The sequence below is a fragment of the Mastigoproctus giganteus genome, chromosome 12 (genome assembly GCF_048544385.1).
Source record: "Mastigoproctus giganteus isolate SK-2022 chromosome 12, ASM4854438v1, whole genome shotgun sequence".
NCBI classification, from domain to species: domain Eukaryota; kingdom Metazoa; phylum Arthropoda; class Arachnida; order Uropygi; family Thelyphonidae; genus Mastigoproctus; species Mastigoproctus giganteus.
In genome coordinates, this window is record NC_143586.1 from 162,382,776 (window position 1) to 162,404,987 (window position 22,212).

The window sequence follows — 22,212 nt, forward strand, 5'->3', positions numbered from 1 at the left end:
TGTGCCTCAACACTAGAGCCGAAATTGCTAGTGAAAATTTCAGTTTGACTTAGGCATACTATAGCAAAGTATTATCCTCGCTCGGATTTATATCCCAGACGAAAGGGAGCTTCCTCAGAATTTAGAAGAAAACATCGCAGGTGATACAATATTGGCGGAATAGAATGCAAGCCAAGAAACAACCAGGTAGCACACCAAATTTGACAAAGCAAGGACTGTGCGTGCCAGCAGAGGTTACATAGAAAGGAAAAAAAAAAGCCCAGTTGAGTCAGAACAGAGGGACAGCAGCCGTGCATTGCCATTTGCTCACAAAATGCACATCCCACATTCAAGTGCATCATGCTGACTGCATGCATTGTCAGAGAATCGCAACAAACCACTGGATCCGTTAACCATAATCACAACACTACAAGCGTGTAGGAGGAAGTGCGATTGCCTGGGACATTTTTTTGAAAGGAGCCCATAAGTCCTTTGATTCTTGTAGACCAAGGCTGAAAAACTAGAGCCTATTTAAAGATTTTTGCGGACCAAACAGCCCCAGTGATTCTGACTGCCAACTCCCTTAGACGATGGCTACTTGAAAGACAATGCACCATGTTGGATTGGTTCAAGGAACAGATGGGGATTTCTCCCTTCTTCAATGGTCCCCACAAATACTTGTTTGATTGATTGATTGATTTGGTAGTTGTTGGCGCATCGGCTTCTGTGGCCATATTGCACCTCCCAAGGTTTTTGCAGTACTTTGATCCAAGCCCGAGGCGAGAATCGAACCCGCGACCTTTGGGTTGCCGGGCAGGTACTTTACCCACTCGGCTAGCCCGGTCGACACAAATACTTGTAGGGACCATTGAAGCTAAGATGTTTTAAGTGATCTGATACACATCAGATGAAATCCTCTGATGGCAATGTGAAATTTAAACATTTTTCAAAGTCAGTACATTCTGGCTACTACCATAATTAATAGTTTTTAAATGGAAGCAACAGTTCTGATGGACACTTTCGATGGACGTCCTCTAACTATCTATTCCAAATATTGAGTCTTTATTCGTTCCCAACAGTGCAGCTGATCCATATAAACACTCCCGAAATGTTGCAAATAATACATCAACCAACAAAAAGCAACGCGAAAAACAAACGGATAATAGAACAAATAACACTAGGCGGCGCTTGAGGTTGTTTGCGTATTTGTTTTTTTCTTTTTCACTGCTGGTACACCCAGGGGAAATCTATTTTGTTGGTGGAGGTTAATTAGAACACGTTTAGACATTGTCCGTGCGAGTTTCCAGTCGATTTAATTTTTTGTCACCCACGTACGTAGTTGAGATACGAGATTTATGCAGTTTTGTTGGAGAAATTAATACTATTCCATTTAAAGCGCGCTCGCCCTCCCAGTATCTGAAGCTCTTCTCTCCCAAAATTAAACGCGTTGTGTTTTTTGCCATTCTATTTGCATTGGATGGAGTGTGTCGTAATGATGTCTGTTGGGGATGATGGTTCTTCATTCAAAATAAAGTTGCGTTGCCATTTCCTTCTCCTATTTCCAGAAGAGAACAAACGAAAGCGGCGGATAACATTCAGCGCATAAAAATAATATCTCTTTTATGTATGTATGGTTTTTCTCTTTCGTTTTCCTTTCTTTTTTTCCAGACAACACTTCATTTTAATGAAAAATCGACTGGAAGGCCTCGTTTACTGGAAAAAGAACAAAACCCCTCTTGGCAATTCATGTCTGTTGCATGTATTCATGGTATGTGCAGCTCGTGAATATGAAGTTGCCAGGTAACGAGAGCATCCCTCTCTCTCTCTCTCTCTCTCCTCTGCAAAAATCTACATTGTACTTCAGTAGCAGCACACGCTGGTGCACGATATGGTAATCAGATCCAAGCACATCCGGAGTACCTGGTGTCTCACGATGTTTCTGCGTTTCTTCTTCTTCTTTTTTCTTTTTATTTGTTTGGAGGGGCGGGGTGGGGGAATGGCCGAACTGTTTACAAGAACTTCGTGAACAGGGTACATTGCATAAGCTGAACGCTGCAGAGCTTAGCCGCTATTGTTTTGGAATAATTTCTGGGAGATACAAAAATCACTGTTCAAATCTTATTTCTCCAGACGAATGCTGATATAATAGACATAAAAGTTTAATGAATCTCCTTTTCGTTCCCGCGTGCTGCCTCTCTCTCGCTTTAGGGTTGTTTTATCTTAAGTTTAAAGGGAAAGCTATTAGCGATCTTTTAAAATGCAGGTTTATAGGATACACGCTGGAAGGCAATAAGAAACATGAATAGAACATGAAGTTAAACGAACAGGATTGTACATTCAGATTAAATGACAATCATATATCGGAACTCTTGCAAGTTCAATTCATGTTCGAAATATGGAACACGTCAGTCGATTTATCTATCTCCTCCAAAAATTGATGGAGATTAGGAGGTTAATAAACCCGAAGATTTTTATGCGTATAAAGTAACGTAAGAACATCGTGGAAAATATCTGCTCTTGCCTTGATGGAAGATTATTCCTTGGGCATCTTCTACTAAATTCTGGGCTGGCTGGTCTCAGAGATTAGTTAAAGTTCTTCTTTGAGTATTGACGTCTGTACTCATGAATTAGTTAGGATATAAAAATTTCACTGATGAGGTTCCAGTGACTAGTGCCACATTGGTAAACTGTCTTAGAAAGAAAAACTAAACAAACCAAAAATCTTCTCTTTTCGGGAATAAACTACCGTGGATGATTGACGTGAAGAGATTATTGCCATCTGCAAAACTTCGACCAGTTTTGGTTCATAATTTGAATGCTTGTTCGTGGAGTCTGCTCCATTCTTCTAAGATAGTTGAGCCTGGTATAGCAAACATGAGGAAAACTAGTTTATCCACTACTTGTGTGATTGAATCTAAACGAAGTCACAAAATACCAGGTCCATTGTCAGCAGTGAGAGAAGTTGCAAACTCATCTAGTCCAATATGGCCACCATCCAGAAAATATCTTTTATAGCGAGTTGACCTACTGGCATAGTTACAGTAAACTCTCGATTAAGCAGAAATCTCCTGCGTCCAGTGAAAGTCAAAGTTTTACCAACCCTTTCATTTTGAAGATTATCATCAGTCCTTTCTGTCTTGCAATGGACTTCCCGCAACGACTGAGATGGAATCTAGAGAACTTGTAGTCAGAACATTTAACTGGTGGACAAACACCGAGTTGTGCTTCTTAATGTGGTTGTCTTGGATGAAGGTATAATGAACAAAAAACAAATTAAAAATCCAACGGGGATTTAGAAAAAAGAGAGCGACAAAAAATACACTTTAATTTGAGCATCCACCGACCCCATTTTCAGTACTGAAACGACTTGTATTCTACTCTTCGTGGACTTAGTAATAGTGTCATTTTTTTGTCTACCTTTCTGTGGCAGCTTTCACACAAAGTTCATGTGAACCCCACACAAAAAATTGCATTTTTTTCACGCTAATTCAGTCTGGGAATATATAATTAGAGAGGAAAACAACAGTGCGTAACTATTAATTTTAATAAACAGCCTTTTTGCACAGAAATTAAGGCTTAAAAAGAAGTATCTGTCAGATTTCTTCCTCCGTTGTGTGAAGAAAGACACGCAATAAAACAGGGAAATATTTAGCAGAGATCTAAAAACATACCTTGCTTAAGACATTTTTTGTTAAGAATAAGTTTTGTTTTTTAGAGAGGGGAAAAGTAAGAGGAAAGCAGCATCACTCGCAACTGATTCTTTTTAACGGATTAATGGAAAAGAAAAATTGTGAACATCTGAGGTTCTAAATCGTATATATAACTGAACAACAAAGAAATGTTTTCCAATTATAAGGGGACTTTTAAGACTTTTGAATGTGCAGTTCCTTTTTTTCCTAGTAACCCCAATTCGCAAGATATTTCATATTTTAGTTTCTATCTGTTCATATTAGACTGCTAATTGGGAAGTTCTGGAGTCAAGAGTTTCCTAGACTTCATTGCAGTGGTTAACTTTCTGCAATTTCTAATTTATTTTACGCCTGCTTGCTGTCCGTGTGTCAGAGGAAGCAACCCTCCCAGACAGGCCAATCCAGTGGGAGTTAGAGGTGTATAGTCCCAATTCATGTCATATGATCCCTTAAATCATTTCAAGCATGGAGATAATTTGTTGACCTCAAGATGACTCTGGTGGAGCTTAATGGTTTGATCAATTCCAAAATGAGATTCTAGGAAGTCTTCCTGCGTGGAACAAAACTCAACTTCAATTTTGAACTTTCAAGGAATTCGCCATCACGATTTTAGAGTTCTCTATTTAAAATCAGACAGTATTATCGAAGAATGCAACTCCACCTACAATGGGCTCATGCGTTTACAAAGTGACTCCTTTACGCTTTTAGTGTTTCCAACTTCAGAAATAAAACAACATACATTGAAGGCTTGATGAAAAGCCAGATACAGTTCAATCTATCCATGGAAAAATGTGTACATTTTATGATAAAGCTTATGTGCACTTTTTAACCTGAAAGTTGGACCGAACAAGAATTCGTTATATCCTGTATTCTTTCCGATTTTTCTGAAGTCTCGTTATAGCAAATCATCACCATATATGACTCTACGATTTAGCCATAGAACGAGTGTTTTAAACTTTATATTAATTTCAATTTTCTTGGAAAAAAAACTATTTTTTTACCGATATTTCGTCATCAAGAAATGGCATCGAATACAAGAAAAAGAATGAAGTAAGAAAACTCGAAGATCGTTCTTCACTATGTCGCCCTAAGTACCACCATTTCTTAGAAGGCCAACCACTGCCCGTGCGTGAAGTATCGTTAAGACAAAGGACCGGAGCACGTTCCAGAAAATGAACGACTTTCATCGAAGCACAAACGACTTTACAAATATAGCTGCAAAGTCCAAATAACAGCCAGATTATCAGGCGATCAAAGGCAATTTTCCAGGGAGCGCTCAGACGTCCGAGAGAAATTCCCAGCACTATCCAACATGTCCTGGAGGTATTGGCGCTCGGAACAAAAAACACGACTAGAAGAAATGTTTTTTTTAACAAATTGTCAGGTCTGAAACCTCTCTTCTGCTCTGACCACTCTTAAACAGGTGGCGGGTGTTTAAAATTACATGTCGGCATCTTTCAGAGTCCCAATTCCCAGATGGACATAAAACGCTTCCAATCCACCATCTAAAAAGAGCAGAAAATATCCTAAGTTAGAATATCCAGCAATTCGAAACCACAAGATGGCTACGCACTTTCAGGTAGACTTCAAGTCTTCAATCTGCAGGAAAATAATCAGTTTCTATCGTGTTCTACAAGTTCTTAATCATCTCCATTTTTTCCTGAAAGAATATCGTTAAGAATGGCAATTTCATACGAAAATAATCTTGCATTTCTTCTTCTGCAGTGAATTTGAATTCCATGTGGATTAATTTTATGGGTAAATGGGTTAATGCACTTTGAAATGGGTAAGTCCATTTTGAGAAGCGCTGAAATCATGTTCTATCTCTTTGGAACTCCTTTTTATTTTGCACAGCTGCCGAGGAGGAGTAGAAGCAGAGCGCGTAAGAATATTGAAAATGGCAGACTACTGCAAAACCCCTGCTAACATTTTCTTCCTAGGTTTTAACCTTGGTGTAAGACCGTTCTATGCTTTTCGAATGGGGGGAAAAAAGGGATAAAGTGGCCACTTTTGAGTGAATTACTTCACGGACGATCCCCTCCCCTTATCCTGCGATGCCTAGCACCAGTTCGATTTTTCATTTATTTTGTCCTCTTTTTTTTTTATTTTTTTCTCTCGGAGTGCGTAACTGGCTTACCGTGAAAGGCCATGTGGGGAGGCAAAATACAAAGGGGATTTCGTGCGCGCGAAGTGAATAAAATACACCAATTTCCTTCCAGACTAAAGTCTTTCTTAATCCGCCCCACTTTCTTTTCGTGCTTTGTTCTTAGCATCTGTCGACATTTAATGAAGACTGGAGTAGCGGACCCAACGCATAAAGAGAGAAAGAAAGGGAGGAAGAAATTCCCCACAAGCAGATCACGAGATCTAACAAAATCCATTGGTCAAAACAGCACTCCCAGCGGAGGTCCTCCTTAAGTTTCCGTAGATTTCGCATACCGTCTTAAATGACCCGCAGTGACGGCCCTGAATGTTAAGCCTATCTACTTACACAAGAGCACAAACTCTGGGTGGCATCCGCGTGCAGGGGAGGGCGACACGGTGGAAGGAATACAATATGTGAGTGTCGAATGGTTTTTCTTTTAGCTAAGTTTGCGCCAAGTGTTTTTCCGTAAGAGCTGCGCTCATTTCCGGCACGACACGCGCTTTTATTGAATTCCTTCAGATCGGCGTCTTACTCTTTTTTGCAGAGACAGGTACCTTCTTAAGTTTCTTCTCTACTGACTTCCGTCAATGGTTTAATGAACTTGCGAGATCACAAGCGAGTGGAACATATTTCGAGTCAAATAAAAAAAAGGCGCGGCAGAGCTGGCCTCCGTTTCTACGAGCCTACAAATTCTTCCCCACCCTCGGCAATACTCGGATGGCAGACAATTCCTTGAACAGCTAGTTTCCCAAGGCGCACCTTCTGAATCAAATTCCTTAACAGGTGACCGGAGTTACAGTTTTGTACAACAACAAAAGCTGTTTAAAGAATTAACATCCTCACCATTCCATTCAAAAACACGAGTGATCAAAAAGTTCTCGCATGGTTAGCTTATTAATCTCTATTTACTCAGCAAGTAAAATGAATTCTTCAGTTGCCTTGGGTAACTGAAGAATCCATCACACCCCTCTTCAAGATTCAGGTGACCAAACGAGTTGAGCATCTACGGAATATTGTAGCAACTGCATCTACACTTCAAAAGCTACTTGGAAAAGCTCTTCTTCCAGCTCTCACAACCCACACTTCCCCATCCTCCACCACACATCCATTACGTAGTAAAGAATCGATCAAATTAATAATCTGCTGTCCAAAACTAATACTCGCATTTCTACCTAAGAGGAAAATTACTCAACTAGCCATCTCCTTCTGAATATCAGTGCATTTGATCCATTCCAAGACTACTCCACCTCATTGAGATTTATTTTAATATCAAGAGTGACATCATAAAATTCATAACTTCCCTATCAAAAGATATTCATAACATCCCTATTAAAATCGGCAGAGGTATCTGTCGATTCCAAACTGAGATCTGTCCATTACTGAATGACATACCCATCTCCCTAACTGAATAGCACAGCATAAACACGATGTGAGGGCCCTCGTGGAAAGCACAGTTGTTAGAATAGGCATCCTCCCACCACTCGGGTGGAAGGACATGGATATTCTGAAGGAATGTTCCCTCTTAGAGAATAAATCAGCGGCCGGATTTGGGTCTGGTTGCCCAGAGAGGAGAGCTGGTCCTTAGTTTTCTCATTTAATTCTTGTGAATGACATTGAAATTATGCAAGAAAGACTTCTTGCCTCCTGCAAAGCAAATTAATTCATGCTTTCGCAGAGACCCTTGATGCAATCGATATTTCGCCGGGATCCAAGGCAGTTCCAATGAAGGAACCGAGCCATTGTTTGAGCTTGGTAGTAAGGTCATTTTTTCTTTCAGAAGTCTAGTGAGACTTCCGAAAAGATGAAGACTGTTTTCTCAGTTCTGGATTTGTTCTTTGAAAAGAAAGAATCACCTGTGTCCATTTCTTCTTCCAGGATTAGCTTCAAAGATCATCTTCTAATACTGGACTCATTTTCTTTTGTGTTACAAGGGGAACTGGAGTTTTCTTTACTACTTGGTTTTGGTTGAGGCGGAGTGTACCATTAAGAGGTATTCATTAGAGGTGTCTCACTGAGATTTCTGAGCGGATTTTTGAGAACTCATTAAATACTGTGCGATGCGATTGAATGATTCTTTAGGTAGAACAGTAATTTCTACTTGTTGGAGGGCTTTCAGGCACATCAGCAACTTAGGCCATAATACGACATTGTAAATCAGGTCTGTAAAAATGTGGTCACGGATCGATTTGCTTGTTATGCAGGCGGAAAAACCGGAAATTACTCAAAAAGAAACCCTATTATCTCTGCCTGAGATCGGCTAATTACAGCCCAACTGAAAAGATTCTTAAAATTCCTTCAGTTTATGACTTCCCCAGAAGAAATAAACTGAAGAATCAAATTGAGGAACAGCGACAGGTCCTTAAATTTACCCTTGCAAGCAAGTCCACTAGCCGACTGATCGTGGGCAAACCATCACAGGCTCTGCCGTCCCTTCGAATGAGGAGCCACTAAGATTCTTCTTCCAGAAATTCCAGAGATCTTAGTGCACGACAAACACATCGGATTCTTGTGTGAGCGCTGGAATCTCAGCAATGTTAAGCTGCAAAGCATCACTGGGAAGCTTCCCTCAACACATATAGGTAAGTAGGTTGGGGAATTCTTTCAGAAAATCGCCAATGAGAGTACTCGAAACTGCTACATTACGTGGACAAAGATATGCCAAGCTGTTTTCAGGTACTGCTGTGCCTGATTATATGAAAGAAACGTTCTTGAGAGACCTACAGTACATTCCAATAAGATGGAATGTAAGATGAATGTTCAGAATACATTATTTCTGATTGTATTCTGAAAAATACAATCAGAAATAATCTCATTGGTGATAGGAGGCCTCCATGATGTCCGATTTCAATTGTCTACAACTTTTGGCTATGGGCCTTCTTGAGAGACCGTGTTTATAAATTCGAATTTATTACAGCGGAACCATGCAGTTAGAAGAGAGGCAATTTCCAATCTCCATCTATTCACCGGGAGAACTTTAATCAACTTTGTGGATAAATTTGAGAATTGCACGTTAAACAGATAAAAAGGAATGAATATGACTCCAGTCAGTGGATAAATAAAGAAATGGAACCACGCCTTGCACCTAATAGTTAAGATAACCCAAGTTTAGACAGTTTATCAAGGTAACTTTGGCCACCACGTTAAGCCAGTTCATTAGGTATTAAATATGATCAAGTAAGACTTGATGTACTCGCTTTTAAAAATAAAGTTTTCGCTGAAAGCAACATTTCCTTTAGCTGCCTCCTTCCAAGACCTGTTACGCGCGGTTGTTGCAGCCATGAAATATAGATATCACTTGGTGAGGGGTCTCAGGAGTCCAAACAACGCGGTTCCGTGTCTGCACCACTCGCAGGTGCAGCAACGTGTTTTTCTAGTACTACGCTGAATTACACTTTATGAGGCTATCGCTAGAATTTACTACCCACGCACACGTTACCACAGCCCTGGTCTAAGTCGTCGCAAGATAATAAAAAGAAAATCCCGCATTCGCAGCGTGATGGTGACGACACGGGAAATTAAAACTGCGTGGTTTAAGGGGCGGTCATTAACATCAAAACCATCGGAAGATTGTTGTGGCACAACAGAATAATCCGAGCGAGTGAGAGAGCGAATTGAAGAAGAACCAACGGCACTCTCTTACGAATAATGCAACAGCCGCTATGGTTACAACTCCATTAACCGCCGCTAGGGGGGAAAATGAATGGCTTTATTTGTACGAGATAAAGGGCTCTCTGTTGTACACCCATTACATAAATATGTTAGATGTCTGCTGGCTATTATCATTTGTTCCGAGATGCAGAATCTCCTCTACCAAAAGAAAAGAGGATTTTTAGTGGTCCCCCCCCCCATCCACGCACAACCCCACGTGCCGGTATATGGTGCATATCCTGAACGACGTTCCTGCCCGCTAATGACCTATGAAACGCTGCGGGAGAGAGCGATTAGAGAGACTCGTGCAGTGCAAAGAAAAGAGGATGTTGTGACTGCTCGTGCGAATGTGTCTCACCGAGCACAGACGTAGGTCGTTAGTCCGCATCTTTGGGGATACATTTTAAACTTAATTATCATATATATTTGCTCCAGTTCGTTCTCGGTAAATCCGCTACGTGGCGCTGAGCAAATTATTGAAAAATGGAGATGAGTCCTTGAGAAATGTCATCGGCGCTGAACTGTTCACCTGCCCTATTAAAAAGAACCCCTAACTAATTACCAGTGAGGGGGTTCGTTTCTTGCATATCACTATCGCCAGGAAGGGGACTGAGTCACAGAACAAAATCGAATATACCAAACATTATAGGAGATTCGTTACAGTCCAACTGTCAGCTCTATTAACGATCCCTCCACAGAGGTGGAGGGATCGTTAATAGAAGAGAGGAAGGTCACGTGTCACGGCACCGGAATCCATGCATCTTTAACAGTGCACAAGGATATTACACGCAAACAAATGCATCCGGTTGGGTCTAAATCGAAATGAAGCACAATGAAGTACACTTCCAAGGGTAAAGAAAGAAGCTTAAAGGGCTTCCTTTATACAACGTCAGCTGACATCCAGAATAGCCAAAAGACATCAAAATGAAGCTTTGACTAACATAACGACCAGCCATCCTCAGATTTAAACTTCATTGAGAGCGCCTTGATCGATAAAAATTCAAATTCCGTTTCGTCAAACCATAAAGGGTACAGCATGATTCCTAACAGATTTGGACAGAAAACTGGAGATGTCCAGCTTTTTGACCATCTCTCCGAAAGAAAATTACTTTTGCATTTTGTTCCTTTAGTTTCTGGAACTTTGAATCATAATTTATATTTCTCGAATTATTGATTTCATGCGCCAGAATTCTGGCGTGTAGACTTGAATTGATTTAACATTAGCCTCGGATATTTTTGGTGTTGCGATCAGGTAATATTGCTATAGTCAATAACGGGCAACCCAGGCCAACCTCCAGTTACAATGTATGGAAAGATAGAATGAATCCAATGAATAATCATTATACAACCAAATTTAGACATAAAATAACTATTGCAATAGACAAGACAGCGTGTGAACTGTTGAGGTTCTGAAACTATCAAAAATGGCTACCCTTCCATTTGCTTTGAGTTTTAGTACCATACAAATGATGTTTATAATCGCACTAGCCAAGCCAATGAAAGAAGACAAGCGCATCTTCTTCTTAAGCATCATTATTATACACTCCATGGCCAAAAAAAAAAATTCGCCAAGACTGGTTTGTGGTCTGATGGGTCTCGATTTACACACTTTTACTCTAATGGTAGGACGAAAGTGTGGCTTGAACCCCATAAAGCTACGTATCCATACCGCCTCGTGTCCCCACTCAAACAGCCGAAGGTGGTATGATGGTATGGGATACGTTGTGTTAGTACGCAGGGGACTTCTCGTTCGAACCGTAAGAAGGTCACGTTACTGAACAGCGTAGGTCCTTGGGAGGAATCCAGAGGGTCTCCCAAATTGAAAGCAGAAGGCCGAGCACTGGGTACCTCCAAAATGTCTGTACAAACCACACCGAATCGCCACAGTCAAATATTGAATTGCAAAATTACAATGAGATATTTACAGCTGCCATTCTGAATAATAGCATTGCGAAAAACACTTTGAAGAGTTATTTATAATTTGCTAGACCAAGGCTATGAGGCGTCAGTATACGGGGTATGTAAATTGCTTGTATTCTATGGTGGATTTTCGTTGTGCAAATAAAAAACACGAATTTCTAAAAAGAAAAAGTGCAATGTTTGTACCACACCGAATAAGTGGGCCGCAGAGGAAAAATGGCACATAAAAGGTTTTCCTCCTATCGAGGTGATGGAATTCGAATCCAGTGTCTTTGTGGAAGAGGAGCAATGTTTCCCCACTGCGAAATACCATACAGCGCGTGCAGGGGGAAACTCAAAACCCATTAAGAAAACAACAAATTCTCACTGGTTTTAAAGGCCTTCCACTCCACTGAAAAGCAATCAAACAAACAAACAAATGGAAATACAGTTCATTTACAAAAGAACATGCACAGACACGAATGTTTTTAGTTTAATTCTGTATTATGCATATCGACGCCGCCTCACAGAGTGGGGGAGAAAGAAAAAGTACAACGCTTCTATTCAAGTATGTTAACAAATGCCGGCAATAAAAGGGATGAAAGAGATGTTGTAAGTCACTTTGAAAGCAACAATATTAGGGGAACAATAGCTGGGATGTCACACTCGGTGGACAAGCAAAGTTAACCAAGTCACGACAATGCAGCGTTTGCAGAAGGGCCCGGATAATAAAATCAACACGCCAGCGCTGACAATAGCGGGCGTCTTCAAGGCAGAAAATGAAATGAAGAATCCGAGATAATGACGGAATGTGCGCAGTATGAAAAATGAATTAGCTTCTTTTTACTGGCGTAATGAAATCACGGGGGCTTGATAGCGAGGGTGCCAAGAAAAACTAATCAAATCAGCGAAGACGAACGCTGGAAACAGTAGTCAAAAAGTGAGTAATAAAAATGGTTTTCTTAAGAGCTATACCGCGTGACAGAAATCTAATCCTATTTTCCTTCAACTTAACTGATCGCTAACGATGCAGATTGCGTCGGAAAGTTTGATTCTCCGTAGGGCAGCGGGAAGGAGGCGAAAAACACAACGCAAAGGAACTGTTCTAACCTCGCTAATGCTTCTTTTGAAAACAAAAGCCCTTACAGTAAAGGAAATAAGAAAAATATGCCGAGACAGGTGATTTACAGGAGCTCAATAGCAACCCTCTTAAGCCTCGCGTTCCCTTTAGGAACACGAACAATGCCACGGCCCTGCAGTAAATCCAAATTGATGATCGTCCCTATCCATAATGTATGTCTGTGCTCCCCAGCTGACAACTCTTAGAAAGCCATTAGGATCCCACCTTACATTTATTTGTGTTTATTTGTCGTTTTGCAGGATGGGAGGAAACTGTGGCGTCTCGAGCAAACGATACTTCGCCCGCCACTGCCCCCTAGTGGCCATTACTGAAATAAAAAAGTATTTAAAGTGAGAAATGGGTCTTTCTTTGTTTTGTCATTTAACCGATGCAATTTCGGAGTATTTTCTTCTTCCCCCCACTCATCCCCTTCGAATCTACTGCGCCCTTATCGAGTAAAAGAAGAGCGCATGACCGGTATCAGTAAAACAGGCGGGAAAATAAATAAAAGATACGAGTTAGAAGTTTTCTTTCTCGTTCTTAAGATATTGGAAATGAAAGGAGCACGCCATGTACTTTGCAAATAATTCTTTAATTTATTTTCATCAATTTTGGCGATTTTTATTAAGTAATTCTGTTCGTTGCCCTCACCTCAAACTGCATGTGAACCAGAGGAAAATTAAGAACAGACTAACCGAAGGAAAATTTGGAAACATCAGCCATTTTCAATCCACTGCAGGATGAAGGCCTCTCCAGGAACTTTCCAGTTCCTTCTATTTTGAGCACTGGCCATCCATTTACTACCCAAAAACTCATGAATTTCATCTATCCATCTCCGCCTTTGTCTTCCAGGTTTTCTTCTAGCTCCTCTTGGGTGCCATTTGGAAACAGAGCGCGTGTATCTTTATTCCACCACCTTGTTGAAGCTCCAGGCAACCTACTTACGGGTAGGTCTTGTAGAGGATCTTTAGGATACCACAGTAAGTGGTATCTCCAAGATGTCCGGTGTTCCAAGCATTTCCGGTGGATAAACACAAGTTTATCCTCAGAAGAGGAGGGACAAGAAGCTATTTTCCATCTAGATCTCTCCAAATAGTTAGAAGGCTCATCTGCAATTTACATATTAAAATTCTACTTGTAATTTTCACATATTGGTAATTAGTTGCATTTCGTCTTCGATTTCTTCTTTCATCTATCCATCTTGCGTCCCATTTCCGCTTTTAAAAGTCTCGATGCGTGTGTGTTTACAATCGGATATCACTTTTTTTAAAATTTGTTGGGAGGGAGGCGTTGAGTTTAAACCTATTTCTGGCGTAATTACCAGAGTATGTGGCCGACTGAAAATAGTCACGAGTATTAAATTTCTTGTCTTTGCTGGAAAGTTCAGTTACGAAGGCTTTCACCACGAGTATTAATCACCTCCTGGGATTATTGACGTCACAGGGTACTACGGGTCTATCTCCGCGTCTGGGTGAGCCAGCTTTGCGAGTCAAAATACGCCTCCAAAATGAAAGAAAACAAATGGAAAGGGTCTTTGAGAAAAGTGCAAAGAAGATGAATGACTTCGTAAGTGGGTCCAAGGTCAGGGGGCTTGCAAGAGTCCTTTTTTCTTCATCCATTGCTATAACAAGACACGCAAGAATATACTAAATCTGCTCACGATCAAACACATCTGTTTATCTCTCTATTTTTGTGGCAGCAGCGAAAAACTGAAATCTGCTGATCAGCTCCCAAAGACGCACGCGCAGACTATGAACACGATCAACCACAGAAACTGGAGTATCTTAAGATTTCAAGCAGTGATGGGCAACCTTTATAAACGGTGGGCCAAATTAAATGGCCCACCATTTATAAAGTGTGTGCAAACGCGGGCCAATTTTTTTTTAGCATTCCTCGATTTTTAGGATTATTAAATGGTAAATGAAAACATTGTCATAAACAGTTTTAGGTCATTTATTGTAATATTTATACATACACATAATTAATTTTATTAATAAGAAAAATTAAATACAAAAGTGCGATTATAGTAACAAATTTATAATATAATAAGCGGCGGGCCATTTATTATACATATTTTGAAAACGACCGCGGGCCGGATTATGCACGTTTGCGGGCCAGAGGTTGCCCACCCCTGATTTAAAGAGATCGATGCATCAAGAAACTTCCAAGTAACCAACCAAAACGATGATCACTGTACATCGGATGAAACGATTATTTTATTTTTAATTTTAAATTATAATTAAGTTTCAATTTTAATTTAATAGAATGTTATTAAGTTTCGATTATAATTTAATTTTTAATTAAAATTAAATTATAATTTTAATAAATAAAGAAAGGAGTAAAATATATCTGTTCAACCGACTTTTAATAAGCCAATGACAAATCGTGCTGCCATCTATGGAGAAAAGAAATTATATATTTATTTTATTAATAAATAATGTTAAAATAATAAATAAATATATAAACTAAATAAAATAAATAATGTTAAAATAAAGAAATATATAAAATAAATAATGTTAAAATAAAGAAATATATAAAATAAATAATGTTAAAATAAAGAAATATATAAAATAATGTTAAAATAATAAATAAATATATAATATAAATAAAATATTAAAATAATAAATAAATATATAAACTAAATAAAATAATGTTAAAATAATAAAGAAATATATAAAATAAATAAAAATATGTTGAAAAAGTACAGAACTCGTGCAGAGGTTGGCCCCTGAAGTTCCCTGTGTTATGTTTATACAAATAGTGGGTGGATAAGATTTAAAGCATATACTCACGTGTTCTCTATAAGAAACTTGTCGCCGTCTACCTGCCTACAAACCCCTTTGTTGGAGATTGTCCCATTATAGATGCGGATTGGATCCTGCACCCCTTTCTGAAACCAGCTACCGGTCCACTGAGGGGGGAACTGGCAAGTATCTAAAGAAAAAACAAACATTTTTTGTTTACCGAAATTTCAGTGGAGAATTCAACAAGAAAAAGATAAATTCTTATTATAGAAACATAATTTAAAGATGAACATTTTTTTATATTTTTAACATTTTAAATTTGTAGATGATGCAAAGGTTGGCAGGATGGCTAATGAGAGTACTCAATGTGTGCTGCAACAAGATTTAGAAAAATTAGGCAGATGGGCTGAAATATGACAGTTGAATTTAACATTGACAATTGCAAGGTACATATGGATAGGAGTAATCCCAGATTAACGTACCAGCTGAGTAGTGCAGACAGGCTGCTAGGCCAGTTCATGGTGTCTTGTGATTGAGCTAGAGGAATTCTTCCAACAGGGACAAGAAGGTGATTGTAGGGTTGTATGAAAGGCAGTGGTTAGGTTGCATCTTGAATACCGCATGGAGATGTGGAAGTCCCATTTTTGGAAATACGTGAATTTATTGGAACGGGTGCAGAGATGAGAGACGAGATTTGTCACATCACAAGAGTACTTTTATTAAGAAAGACCAAGACTTTCCATGGCAATGCAACTATGGCAGTATCCCTAGCCAACTAATCAAATACACACAATATACTCTTTCATTGCAAGTACGTCTGGCCAATGGAAAACGACGCACTCCCTGCTGAAATTGGATTACAGAAGTCGTCTGTTCTTTCCCGCAGTTGATATTCGTAGTGGGTTGTAATCAGCGGTGAAACTGTATTTGGATAAGCAAATGCATAATGAAAACACTGCCGTTTTTCTCGCAACCCCTTCGCGACAACGCCGCCGTTTCCAGGGAGCCTACAGTGCGATCTCCGGCGAGAAAATGTTTAGCGTCCTTTTGTTTGAAGGAATTTTAATTGTCAGGTATTTTCCACCGCACAAACGCGCGCTGACGAGCGGCACTTCTTAACCTTAATGAGCTAGAAGAACGCTGCACGTAGAAACACTCCTAAACGTCCCCGCGTTTTCATTAATTCGCCATTTATCTCTCACGGTGCCCGTCACAGCTGTCGTCATGGCAATGCAACTAGCGGGAATGTTATTATGAGGGAAAAACTTTGGTGAGTGGCCTAACCAGTGGAACCAGTACCCGGGTGTCGCCGTGTGAAATGGCAGAGGGACGCCTAAATTACGGAGATCCACGGCACAGACTTCAAGATATAGCTTAGGCATCCGTTACTAATCACATTTTTTTTTTTAAATAAGTGCTTCTTAATGATCCACAGAGAAGGAGGAGGAGCAGAGTCCAACATGAGGTCCTGCGTGACAGCGCACTGGCCACTTGTCACTCTAGGTTCAAATCCCCTCGGAGATAGACTGGAGCAATTCTTAAAGTTCTCTGTAGTTATCCGACCTCGGCCAGACGAAATCTTTGAAACGAAGTGAACAAATAAGTAATTTAGAGCCAAATCTGAATTATACGGAGTGGTTTAATTGTTTGAATCCACATTCACGAATTTCGTGCTTTGTGTGCTCAAGAGGCGACTTGCGCGGGCTGAAAACGGGATTAATTCACGGGTGGGAGGAAGGGGACCTACTCCCCCTGCCGAACTCGTGTCACAATCTATTAGCGAACTCTCCATCACAAGATCCAGCTGAAGATGACATTGCTGAAACGCATCGAACCATATTCTTATACATTAACCTCCTTTCCACGCACTCTTACATCAAGTAGTTACTGCCATCCCCACCCCACTCAAGAAAGGGAAGAGACGCACTAATATCCATCTTACAACATCAAAAATTCTCAAGGTGGCACTGCTTATCTACTCTGCTGAGGAAACAGACAATGAAAAACTATCTGCCTTTCGCATCTTTTGAAGTCGTCTTTTAAATGGCCTGAGACACGTGAGTAGTCAACGTCTTCTATCCCCCCCCCCAACCATTGTCGAGAGAAAGACCAAGTGGGGGAGGGAGGGAGTCTTGATAATGACGATTAATTGCCTCTGTTATGCGGGCCACCGACATGCTTAGAGAGGCGGAAAATGAGGAAAGACATTCTGTTCTACGTGCAGCCCTCCAAATCTCTCTCTCACTCCCCCCCTCCCCCCTCGGTGTGACAGCCCCGTTTCTGGGACATGGACGATTGCGGATGACGGATGGTGATGCATATAGCTGTCACTTCCTCTATCTTTCCTTGCAAGATCTTGACGTAGCCGAAGGACCCAACTCTCTTTCAAGAAGATAATAAGGAAGTCTAAGATGCGCGATGAACGCCTAAATAAATATGGGATCATCGCTCGATGACCTCGGAAGGCATTCTGTTTTCAATAGCTCCGTCACTTATGCTCGCCACTTCCTCGGCTGATTTTCAAGTTTCTTTTTGCGCCGATGATCTTATCATTGACTTTAGGCAAAGGTGTAGCTTGACAGAGAGAGAGTGCGATAAACAGAAGCCTTTCGCTTCAAAGTTATTAGTTTCTTATATCTTGTAACTTAAGGAAAATCAATACTCAGTCACTTCTTAGCGATAACCAGTTGATTTCGAAGATTTCACAAGAAACCCCCCCTGAATAACCCCCCTCTCCCAACTTTCAAACTTAACTTGAAATAATAAACACTAGTCGGCTAGCATTTAACAAAGAAAAGATAATCCCAACAGTTTATATGTGCATTAATATAAAATGTGTTAGATGTACACGAGGGCACAAAAAAATTACCATTCTTGCACTTAACCGATATAAGCGGATATGATTAACTTATTGGGTAGGTGTTCGAGTGCGAAAACACACCTCCATTAAGAGAATCTATGCTTAAAAGAACATATATGTCGATGAATTTATGCACAGGGAAGTAGGGGCATGAGGCGTCAGGATATTTCCTTCCTGAAGTATTTATTGTACCCAGAGAAATATTGCTGGCTTAATTTGCCCTTCTGCGTTATGCAGTCTCCTTTTTTTCTTCTAAGAAACATTCAAATTGTTGTAACAAAGATCCGATAAACTGTAACTGATGAGGGGGTGCTTAAAAGAAGACCTCTTTCGTCTTTATTATTGTCTCGTACACCGCGGAACGAAACAATCACCGAAGCGGCGAAGTCTCAGAAAATACCATCTGTGCACAACATGTTATATTACTACAAACAAAAAAAGGGAAAGAAAGAAAGAAAAAGCCTTCTCCTAAGACTTTAATTATCAAAGAAAACTTATCCAGTTTCGTGATGGAGAAAACATTTTTTTTTTTTTCCTTTTCAGGTTAAAAAAAAAAAAGCAGAACGTGCAGTAAGGTATTGAACTACTTGTTTATTATTTTGTAGCCAAACACGCTTGCGTGTTGCGACAATTTTCAAGCTTAGCGTTCTTCCCAGCAATGCGCATGCGCGTGTTTTGAGACTCGTGCTGCGTGTCTCGCTATTTTGCGGCTCGTGAAACGAATTGTGATTACCCGAGCTTACAACGCAGGAAATAAAGTCGGTTCTGCAGATGGAAGTGAGTTTTGAATTAAGGCAAACGGGGGCAAAGAAGGGGCGGGCAGGAAAAATGGCGTTAGGGACAAACACAAAAAACTGTTTTAAACTTTTGACGCCTGAATAGTGAGAACCGATTTATAAAACGTCAACAGAAAACAAAAAGTACCCTTTTTATACAGCACGCAACAAATAAGTTCAGCGTTCTTCGGGGACTTCCCCCCCCCTATTTCTGTCCACAGTCACTTTGGCGGTAATACAATTTCTAGCAAGTCTGTTGCCATTGCCGATTAACATAAAAAAAACTCGAATTCTGCGAAACATTTGTAAAGTGTGCGTTCTAAAAGTTGATTTGTCTGTATAGACTGGACGTGGAAATTAAGATGGCCGAGTACCAGACTCCATGACTTATGATGGAATTGAGCGACCATTGCGCAATCAGACGTCCTTAAAAGTCTAGCGGAGTCCTTCTACAACAAAACGCAGTTGGATGGAGGATAAAGAATGTCAACTATGGCGTGCATAACTTTTTTTACGGGCCGGCTCTCCTTCTTAGAGTGCACCCACTTCGAACACGAATAAACGCAACCGCCCGAGCGCAAAACTCCCGTCTCGACAGCCGAGCTAATGAGGACAAGGGGGGTGGGGGGTCAGAAGATGGCAGAAACAGATATTTTCAAGTGCGGGGGCCGATTTAGATGAACTCTGGTCTCAAAGACATCATTACCGCTTAACAATTTTAAAACGCCACTTAAAGCTTATCGGTGCGCGTGTAATATTAATCAACGCTCCGCGTTTGAATTTTAAGCGCGTGCACGGGGGGGGGGGGATTGGCGACTTCAATGACGAACCGACTCTTAGGAGGGCTTTATCCATGGCCCCAGAAACGGGCTCGTTCATTTGCATGCATGAACTACGAAATGTAGAAGGAAGGTGACCCAATCGGTTTGATGGGAGGCATTTATTGTTCGCAATTTGGAGTGTTTCTTCTCCCAACCGTGATTTGAAGCAACCACTTTGGATTCGTGTATGAAGAAGACAATGAGGTGTATTAAAGCCATCCGAGAAAGCATAATGGAAGAAGTACGTATCTGAAAGAGGTAACATGAACCCGTGGAGCCTCGTAAGAGATGAGATAAATCTGCCAGATATTTACAACACAATTGGAGAAGTAACAACAACTTGGACATTAAATCGCAAATAAAATTCTGGATGCCATCCCACAAGTTGATGTTATTGCTGATTTTGTTAATCACCAACAAACACGCCAAATCAGTACAACACCACTCTCCCAAGGATCAACGCTAGTACCGCTTACATGGAATTGAGTGTTTGATCAGAAGTTAAATGGAATTTGATAATTACTTCTCGTTAGGATATGGCATTGATCTTCTTTGAAAACTCAGTTCCTAATTGGAAATAAAACCAAACTTTTTTATGCAGCAGTTGGGAAGCTGGACCGAGGATAATAAACTAAAAATCGCAACGGCGAAGACCAAAATGATGGTATTCAGAATCAATACATCCATTCCGATTGTGGCCACTATGTTTCTTGACTTGACACTAGACAATCGTCTAACATTCAATCCACATATAACACCTAACCGAAAAGATGAAGTCCTTTCCATCAAAACGCACGATAAACATCTAGGCAAGAGTGGGCTCTGAATCTTCAGACCATGAATATCTTGTTCAACCACAAGACATCCTTTCAGTTGCATTGTACGCCGCAGTAGCCTGTTTATGACACCCAAACGCAACTTTTCAATCGAAACTAGGATCATTACAAAGATATCATCCACTCTTGGTCTTCAGGTAACTTCTATCTCCATCCCTCTGAACCTCTATTTAATTGAGAGAGGTCTCTGTTTCCAGAGAAACAGAACGCCAATCGAATTTGATGGTATCACCAGAAATACTTCAGTTGACCCAAAGTCACGTTGTTTGCAACTGGACACGGCAAACGACCCCGATTCGAGATTTAATTTTTTTAATTAGTCCAACACAGTTACAACTGGATCTTTATAAGTGATATTATAGAGATAATATTGGGTTCTTCCAAATATAAAATTTCATAAAAATTTGTCCACTGGGAGTAGAGTTGTTACATGTGAACGGACGGACGGGCATGGTTAAGACAATAGACGTTTATGCATTCATATATATGTGAGAATGCTCTTTGAGTTTTGATAAATGCTGTCCTCCATCTTATTTTGATGAGGATGGTCAAGTGGTGTGTCTGCTGTATTTGAAGTCAACTTCAACTCCAGCAATGTAATCTCTTAAGAGTCGAAGACATTCTTCCTCTTCTTTCCATACCACCCACGCGATGTTTTCTCATTTTAAATCGTGCGTTGCGAAAAACCCACAGCGTACACAGGACAGCGCCCTCTATACTCAACCCTGCAAATTAAAAATTAAAGTTGTCAACTTATGCGTGTTGCTTTGGCAACGATAATAACCTCAGTGATATCCCTATTAATTAATTAACTATTCCGTTACCGGTGTCTTTGGAAGGCACGAGAAATTAAAATTAATGAGCGCAATCTGGCGAGGCCAAATGATTATAAATACATAATAGTCATAGAAGAGTGGAGATGGGCAATTATTTATTGCTAAAATCTCGCGTTTGGCAATCACGCGTCACGTGGAAGTGTGAAGAACGCGGCGCAATGGAAATGAGCGCAAAATTCAACGTTTGGATTCTGAAACCCATCTCTGACAGAAAATATTCACAATTTGGGCTTTGTTGTGACGTAGTGCCTACGTCAGCACATGAAGGATCTCGATGGTATTATAAAAGCGCCTTCGCAATTAAGCAGATGGCTTTATGGAGGCCATTGGTGGAGTTTCGATTGGCGTGTACAGCCATCAACCACCCGTGTACTTCCGATCAAATGGGTTTCACCGTATTTATCGGGACATAAGTGGCATTCCAACATGCGCGTTATTCTCCTACTCTTTTTGGGCTCCAGCCGTTTCAATAAATGAAATGGATGGCGGGGGAGTAAGATGTCAAGTCGAATTTACAAGCGGAATTCTTTGCCGGCACTTTTTTCCCGATCGTGACGTATTATTCAATGCGTTTGTCACTACAAAACTTCAATGAGGACTGGATGGACAGAGGATTGCAGACATCAAATTGATATCGCAAAAGTTGAAAAGAATATAGTGAAATCTGACTCAACCTTTATTCCATCAACCTATTTTATTTATTTATTTAAACAGCAAACATGCCTTAGTGCGCAGCAACAAAAATAAAGTTCCACAGCTCCAAAGCAGAGACTTGGAATACAAATTTCATGTATCAATACCTCCAAGTTTTCTTCGTTGGTTGATCTTACAGTCCTGTTGTAGTAGTTGTAATATCCA

The 22,212-nt window shown here is 40.3% G+C and overlaps 1 protein-coding gene across 1 annotated transcript in view; it reads right to left on the reverse strand.

Moving 5' to 3' along the window:
- Positions 1-22,212, reverse strand: part of LOC150077554 (uncharacterized) — a 212,667-nt gene that overhangs the window by 107,203 nt on the left and 83,252 nt on the right. Inside the window, exon 2 of the mRNA XM_090386424.1 lies at positions 15,274-15,415. Coding sequence (XP_090242550.1) covers positions 15,274-15,415 — 142 coding nt within the window. The remainder of the gene's footprint in view (positions 1-15,273; positions 15,416-22,212) is intronic.